Source organism: Lipotes vexillifer, unplaced genomic scaffold (genome assembly GCF_000442215.2).
Source record: "Lipotes vexillifer unplaced genomic scaffold, Lipotes_vexillifer_v1.1 scaffold1653, whole genome shotgun sequence".
Classification (NCBI taxonomy): Eukaryota; Metazoa; Chordata; class Mammalia; order Artiodactyla; family Lipotidae; genus Lipotes; species Lipotes vexillifer.
In genome coordinates, this window is record NW_006790988.1 from 639,061 (window position 1) to 647,826 (window position 8,766).

At 42.0% G+C, this 8,766-nt stretch overlaps 1 protein-coding gene across 1 annotated transcript in view; it reads left to right on the forward strand.

Annotated features, from left to right (window-relative positions):
• Positions 1-554: 554 nt before the first annotated feature.
• CD38 (CD38 molecule) overlaps positions 555-8,766 on the forward strand; it is a 36,668-nt gene continuing 28,456 nt past the window's right edge. The window contains exon 1 of the mRNA XM_007464075.1: positions 555-769. Coding sequence (XP_007464137.1) covers positions 555-769 — 215 coding nt within the window. The remainder of the gene's footprint in view (positions 770-8,766) is intronic.

Genomic DNA, 8,766 nt, shown 5'->3' on the forward strand with positions numbered 1-8,766 from the left:
CCGGGGCCCGAACCCGCGTCTCCTGCATCGGCAGGCGGACTCTCAAGCACTCAAGCACTGGGGAAGCCCTCTGTCTGTTCTTTGAGTGCCTGTCAAGTAAGGTCAAAGAGGTGGCTCTCTGCTCAGGAGTCGGGAAGTGAACGGCTGTAGTAGGTGCTGAAGGCTTTTTTTTTTTTTTTTAACATCTTCATTGGAGTATAATTGCCTTACAATGGTGTGTTAGTTTCTGCTTTATAACAAAGTGAATCAGTTATACATATACATATTATCCAATACCTTTTCCCTCTTGCGTCTCCCTCCCTCCCACCCTCCCTATCCCACCCCTCTAGGTGGTCACGAAGGCTTTTTAAGACCTTGAAATCCTTGTTGGTCGAGCGACCGCGATCGAAGAACTTTGAAGGAGGGGATGGGGGTGGGAAAGGAAGCGGAGAAAAGGCAAGTGAGAGATAAAGGGGAAGTGCAGTTGCAGAACCGAGCTAGCTCTCTCCTCCCTGCCTGCGCAGCCTCCAGCAGCCTCTTTTCCAACTTCTCCCGGGCGACCCGCGTTGGACCCCATGGCCGACTCCAGACCCAAGAAAGCCAAGATCTGTCTCTGCATATTTCTGTGTCTTCTGGTGGCGGGGGTCATCGCGGTGGTGGTCGGAGTCCGGATGTGGCGCCACTCGTCCGAGCACAAGAAGTGGAACGGGACGGGCAGCACTGCCCATTTTCAAGAAATCGCCCTGGAGCGATGCTACAACTACACGCAGTTGGTGCAGCCGGAGCTCAGGTGAGTCGGCGTCTTTGGCGCATGGAGGGGCATCGCGCGCGGTGGTGGCTGGGCACAGCTGGGCACAGCCGGGCACAGCCGCACAGTGCGCTCAGAGTAGCTGTCTGGATTGCCTGAAACAAAGCATCGACTGTTCCGAGTCAGCTGAGAGCCCGCGGGGCAGTGCTGACTCCGCGGGGAGTAGGGAGTCCGGGCTCGCGAGTCCGAGCGCCAGTCCCCAGAGGTGCAGGCGGGCGGTGGCGAGCGCGCTGCTCCTTGGCCCTTGCGCTCAACTGGTGGACACTTGTCAGAGACTCCCGGAGCCCGGCCCAATTTGGGACCGCAGTCCCACTCGGCCAAGTAGTCAGGGAGTTGCTGGCGTTTCCTACATTTCATGGGGTTTGCGTTCGCCATCTCTGACCCAAAAGTGCCCCGGACAGTTACAGACACCTGGTGAAGTGGCTTGCGGAGCCTGAGGTGGGAGGACGGTGTCTGAAGGGCCCGATCACTGAAGTTAGTTTCATTCATTACTGTAAAACAGCATCCCGATTCTTTTTGTGCGCCCTGAAATGAATGTGACCACAGCATCCAATAACAAAGCAAAACAAAGCGGTAAAAACTTAAAAAGATTTTAAAGATAAAACACACGGTAAAGCGCATCTGCTTAATGATTCCGTTCAGACCCTAGAAGCACCACCCACATCAGTCTACGGACCTTTCCGGAAGGTTCCTCGGGCCCTCTCCCAGCTAGCTTCTAATCTCTCCCCATAGTGAAACGCTTTCTTGACTTCCATTCTCAGGGCTTGGTTTCACCCGGAAAACTCATTTTCCGAAATTGTACATAAAGCAGAATAAGCTGAGAAGTAAAAAGTTGCTTCTCAGGCTGCCAAAGGCGGGCAGGGGAGCCGCGATTTTCATCTGTGTGCCTGAGATCAGTTCCGCCTCCAAACACCCGCGATCCCAGGGGATGAGCCCTGAGACGCACCAAGGAATTCCTAAATTTTATGTTTGTATCTCTTTTCTCTGACCCTAAAAATCTTGGTTCCTAATAACATTAATATAATTATGTATTCGCTTTCATATATACAAATAATTATATGTATGTGTTTTTATTAATATTATTATTACTAACAAAATATCTAAATGTCTTTATGGTTCTTTTTGTCCTTAGGATATAGGATACATCCACTAGTGATGAATAGTGATGTATAGAGCATGTACCACTGTCTGACCCCTTATTAAAAGGATCCTTCTGGCTGCTGGGTTGAAAATAGATGGTAGTGGGGCAAGGACAGGAGCATGGAGGCCATGGAGTTCTTGTAGCAGTTCAGGTGAGAGGTGATTGCGACTTTGTTAGTGATGGATGGTGATGAGAAGGGGAAATATTTTGGATACATTTTGAAAGTAGATTCCATGTGATTTGCTATGGACTTCTGTATGGGATGTTAGAGAAAAAGAAGAAACAAGATTTGTGGGCTGAGTTACCAGAAAAATGAATTTCCATTTATCAAAAAGGGAACGACTGGGATGAAGCAAGTTGGGAAAGGAACCACTGGTCTGGCTTTGTACATATTAGTTTTGCAATGTCCATTGTCATTCAAGAGCAGATATTGAATAGGAAGCTGGTTTCTATGAGTCTAGGGTACTAGGGAGAGGTCTGGGCTGGAGATATAAATGTGGAAGTCAGCTGTGCATAGAAATTCAAGCAGATGTTTTATAAGGAGGAAGTGTTAATTGTCTTATTCAAGTGATTCCGACTGGTTAAGTAAGATGAAAAGTGAAAATTGACCAATGGATTGATGACTTTGACAAGATCAGTTTTAGAAGAGTGGTCGTGGTGAAAGCCTGTCTGGAATAGATTCAAGAAAAAGATGGGAAGAGAGAAATTGGAGACTGTACATAGACCGCTCTCGCCAGGGGTCTTACTGGAAAGGAGAGCAGAAATAGTGTGCTGGTTGGATGGATAAAGAGGGATTCAAGATGGAAGAAATTGGGCTTTGAGAGCCAGCTTCTTTAAAGTCGACTGAGAAGTTATGTAAGTAAAGAATGTTTCCTGGGCTTCCCTGGTGGTGCAGTGGTTAGGAATCTGCCTGCCAGGGCAGCGGACATGGGTTCGATCCCTGGTCCTGGCAGATCCCACATGTTGCGGAGCAACTAAGCCTGTGTGCCACAACTACTGAGCCTGCGTGCCACAGCTACTGAAGCCCGCGTGCCTAGAGCCCTTGCTCCTCAGCAAGAGAAGCCACCGCAGTGAGAAGCTCGTGCACCGCAAGGAAGAGTAGTTCCTGCTTGCAGCAACTAGAGAAAGCCTAACTAGAGAAAGCCTGCATGTGACAATGAAGACCCACTGCAGCCAAAAATAAAATAAGTAAGTTTATATATATATATATAAAGAATGCTTCTAGATTTCTACAGTTTCCTCAGATCTTTGACAATTGTCCTACCAATGTAAAATTCAGCAACATTTTTAAAGTGACTCACCTGGGTAATTTTTACCAAAAAATTCAACTTGGTTTTCATAGAAAACATGTTTTTTTCTTTTTCCGCATATCCAATTTATTTATGAACAATTTAATGAAAGCATATAATTAAAGCAAAAACAACAAGCATAAACATATCCAAGAATAGGTAAATAAACAACCAAGTGAGTGAAAATGAAAGTCCTTGGGGATACTAGAGAGTAGCCTATTAATTGTGTAGAAGATAGGCAACTTGTACAGAGAGAACAGAAAGTGGTTCAGTTAAATACTGGTCAGTTAAGAGATTTTTTGCAATAAATGAATTTAGAAGTGGTCATGCATTTTTTTTTTTGCCATTAAAGATCTATTTCTTGTCTTAGACCTAGACAAGGTTAGAAAACAACCAGGACAAAATTTTCTTTAAATGAGCTGTGGTGGAAAGAACAGATGCAAGATGGTGAGAAGAAAACAGGAAACTGAATGAGAGATGAATCAAGAATTGTTTCCCTGTGTGTGTGTGTGTGTGTGTGTGTGTGTGTGTTTGTGTGTGTGTGTTTCAAAGACTAAGGGCTTGGAAGGGAAGGATTGATTATATCCACGAGTTTTCATAGTTGATATGAGTCGGGAACGGGGGCTCATCTTTTTCAAAAAAATATCACCAGTAAATACCTGCTCTGGAAGCAGGGGGATGATGAGAATCTTGTTATTAAAGACAAAAAATAAAGTGAAAACTGAGGTCAGAAGCTTGAAGAATAAATAGAGCATGAGAATGACATTCTTTTTTCTTCCAATGACATTTTTTTCTAATTATAAAAGTAAAACATGCCCATTTTAGAATACTTGGAAAAATATTTTTAAAATATAGTGAAGAATACAAAATCACTTAACCCCCCAAGTGGAATTCTAAATAGTGGGGTATACCACAATTATTAAAAAAAAAAAAGTAAGGAGCTTCACAAAAGGAAGCTATATACCTGCTTAAATGAATGGCTTCAGCTTAGTAGCTTTATAGACATAATTCAAATTTCTTCCATAATGAGTCATTTCAAGAATTGCTAATTCTAGTTCTCCACTTCTTACCTGCTGTGTCAAACATGACATATCCACATAGCAGAAAGCTGCCTACATCTTTAGTCTTTGGATGTTTTGAAGCAATTAGTAAAGCTTGATTTGAAGAGATATTAACAATTCCCCCAATGCAGTTACTTGGCCATGGTCCATATTTGTCTTGATATAGTTCAAAGGTTTGTTTTCTCTTATTATGACTAGCAAGCAAATGTTATAAAGTCATTTCTGGTTTTGGTACCTCATGGTGTAAATATTGTGAAATTCATAATAAAATTGCTTCCTGCATTATCTTGGTTTCTAGGAGTAAACATCTGTTTATGAATTAAGTTGTCTAGAGCAGTAATGAAATCTCCTTGGGGATTCTTTAAGAGTAAAGAAGGACGGAAGACATACAGTTGAAACTGGGAGAGATTTAAAACTACAACGGACTATGTGAGGCTTAGATGAAAGACAAGTAATTGCATTTTGGGGATCTGCTTTCATGTTTTAATACTTCTTGGTAAAAATTTTAAAAGATGCTTTGGAAACCAAGGTTATGAACATATCCCCCCCCCCCTCTTTTTTTTTTTTTTTTTTTTTTTTTTTTTTTTTTGGCGGTATGCGAGCCTCTCACTGTTGTGGCCTCTCCCACTGCGGAGCAACAGGCTGGCTCCAGACGCGCAGGCTCAGCGGCCATGGCTCACGGGCCCAGCCGCTCTGCGGGATGTGGGATCTTCCTGGACCGGGGCACGAACCCGTGTCCTCTGCATCGGCAGGCAGACTCCCAACCACAGTGCCACCAGGGAAGCCCGAACATATCCCTTTACAGCTAAAAATTGTACTTTTTGTATTTGACGGGTCTAGTTTTCTTCATTCTTCCCATTCAAGGGACTACTTTCTCCTTCAATATTCCTTATTCCCCAGGTCATATCTCCTCTCCATTCTTTTCTTAAAAAATTAAACATGTTAAGTTATGAAAATGTTAAATGCACTGAAATATTCATAGAACAATGTTACAGCTAGCCATTTACACATCGTGCAGAATTAACAGACAATAAAACTTTTGTCATATTTCTGTCAGATCTTTTATTCCCTAGTTTTTAAAGAAATAACATGCTATAGATAAAAATCAAAATACCTCCCCCCTCAATTTTCTTTTCTTCTTTCTCAGAGGCAAATACTACTTGTTTCACTTGTATCTTTCTAGAAATGTTCTCTGACTATATAAGTGTATATTCATATATTCTTTTTTTTCTATACACATCCTCTCTTCTGTCTCACTTTTTTTCACTTAACAGTTTATCTTGATTATCAGTGTAGTTCTGTCTCATTCTAATAATATTCCTCTGTATAGATTTACCATATTCTAGACTTGTACTCATGGACATTTAGGTTGTTTTAAAACTTTTGCAATATATTGCAAACCATGCTGCAATAAAATACTTGGAGATGTAAGATAGAATCCTAGAAGCAGAATCACTAAGTCAAAAAATATACCATTTTACATTTTGAAAACATAGCCAGATTTCTCTTTATAAGGCAATTCTCTTCATGAGGCAATGAGAGTTTATTTCCTCATACGTTCACTACACAGGATGTTTTCAAACTTTCTGATTTTTGCCAATCTAATAAGGGAAGATGTTACTGAATTTTAATTTTAATTTGTATTTATTTTGTGTTTTTGCCCTGTAGAATAACCTTTGCTTTTTCCACTTACCAATATGTTTTGGTGATTTTGATTACATTATTTTAGAGATTTATTCATGTTGCTATATGAGCACTCGTTCATTAATTTTAACTGCTGTATAGTACCCTGCTGAATGACTGTAACCTACACTTATTAACAGATTCCCTTATTCTCAGTTTTTGCTGACATAAACAATGCTAAAGCATACATGTCTACTTGCGCTTATGATTTTTTTCTAAGATGTTTACCTAGAGGCAGAATTCCAAATTCATAGAGTATGTCATTTTCACCTTTACTGGGTGTATTAATTTGCTAGAGCTGCCATAACCAAGTACCACAAACTGGGTGGCTTAAACAGTGGGAACTTATCGTCTCACAGTTCTGGAGGCCAGAAGTCTGAAATCAAGGTGTCAGAAGTGTTGGCTCCTTCTGAGGGCTGTGAAGAAGACTCTGCTACCTGACCCTCTCATTTCTAGAAGCCTCGGTCATTCCTTGCCTAGCAGATGATGTTCTCTCTGTGTCTTCACGTGTTCTTCCTTCTGTGTGTGTCTGTCTCTGGGTCCAAGACTCCTCCCTTTCCAAGGACACTGGTCATATTGGATTAAAGGTCACCCTTACTCTCATCTTAACTTGATCTTCTGCAAAGATCTTATTTCCAAATAAGGTCACATTCTGAGGGACTGGGAGTTAAGACCACCATCTTCTAGGGGACACAATTTAGCCCATAACAATGGGTGTACCAATTAAGATGCTTTTGGCTGCAAGTAAAAGAATACTCAACTATAAGAGGTTGAAAGCAAGAGATTTTTTATATATACACATGACAAGGTATCAGAAGTGGGGTGGTCCTTGGTAGATTCAGCAGCTCACTGATGGCCCAGGACCTTTCACTCCTCCATCTCCCTAGGGTGGCTTTCATCCTTGAGCTTCTTGTCACAAGATGGCATCTGCAGTTCCAGGCATTATGTCCTTAGAGAGTGATACCCAGGAACATAGAGTAGGAAGATGGGCAAGAGTGCCCTCCTTGCAAGTCTCTTTATCAGGGAATAGCATCTTTCCCAGAAGCCCTTCCTCAACTGCCTCTGCGCTTCCCCTTGAATCTCGTTGGCCAGAATTGGCTCACATGGCTGCCCAAACTGTAGAGGAGGCTTGCGAAGTGAGTATTTGATATTTGGAATCACTATGATAGGAGACATGCTTTGCCAGTAGGGAAGAGGGGTGAGGAATATCTATTTGGGTTGGGAAGCAACAGTGTCTGCCGCATTACATATGGCCAGACAGGTCTCCAACTTTGTGGTATCAACGTCCTTTCACAAAAGCAGTGTGAATTTACTTGTTACTGTACATCCTCACTGGCACTTGGAATTGTCAAACAATTTTGCTCATCTCTTTGTGGCTCTAATTTTTGGTTCCCTGATTACTAACATAATTGATCATTTTTCAATGCGTTTATTGGTATTCTGGTTTCTTCTGTGAAATGCCTATTTTTGTCTTTTGCCTGTTTTTGTATTGAATTGTTTTTCTTCTTTATACGTTCAGGATTCTAATTTTTTGTCAGTTATATGGATTGCAAATATGTTCTCCCAATCTGTGGTTTGACTCTTGACTTTATTTACTGGCTCTTTTGTCTTACTAAAGATTTTAATGTAATCATATTTATCTTTTTTTTTTTGTGGTACGCGGGCCTCTCAGTGTTGTGGCCCCTCCTGCAGTGGAGCACATGCTCCGGATGCGCAGGCTCAGTGGCCATGGCTCACGGGCCCAGCCGCTCCGCGGCATGTGGGATCTTCCCGGACCGGGGCACCAACCCGTGTCTCCTGCATCGGCAGGCGGACTCTCAACCACTGCGCCACCAGGGAAGCCCCATATTTATCTTTTATAGTTGTGCCTTTTGTGTGTTATTTAAGAACTTATTTTCTACCAGAGGTAACAAAAGTGTCACATATAATCTAAAAATTTTAAATGTTTGATTTTCATTAAGCATTTTATCCATATGGAATATATTTTTGTGTGTGGTATAAAGTAGGAACCTAATTTCATTTTTTCCCCTACAGATGGATAGTCAGTTGTGCAAGTACTAATTATCAAATAATCCATTCTTTATCAAGGGCTTTATAATGCCATTTCTGTTGCATATCAGGTTCATCAGTTCACTTCTGGGGTCTAGTCTGTTTTATGATCTATTTTTCTGTATACCACCCCACATTGTTTAAATTACTAATGTCTTGACACTGAGTAGGGTACCTCTACCTTCTGTTAGTAGACATTAGTTTACATTTTTTTGGAAGTTTATATAAACAGAATCACGTACTACATACTCTTTTGTCTCTGGCTTCTTTCATGGTTTTGGCATAATATTTTTGAATTCACCCATGTTGTTGTATGTATTAATAGTTCCTTCCCTTTTATTGCTGAATAGTAGTCCATTGTGTGTATATATCACAAGTTGTTTATCCGTTCATCTGTTGATGGGCATTTGGCTTGTATTCACTTTTTGGATACAGTATTATGAATAAAGCTTCTATGAATATTAGTATACAAGCTACTGTGTGGACATGTGGTTTCATTTTTCCTGGGTAAATGTCCAAAAATGAAATAGCTGAACCATGTAGTTTAGCTATTTAAGAAACTACTAAGCTGGGCTTACCCTGGTGGCGCAGTGGTTGAGAGTCCGCCTGCTGATGCAGGGGACACGGGTTCGTGCCCCGGTCTGGGAAGGTCCCACATGCCACAGAGCGGCTGGGCCCGTGAGCCATGGCCGCTGAGCCTGCGCGTCCGGAGCCTGTGCTCCGCAACGGGAGAGGCCACAACAGTGAGAGGCCCGC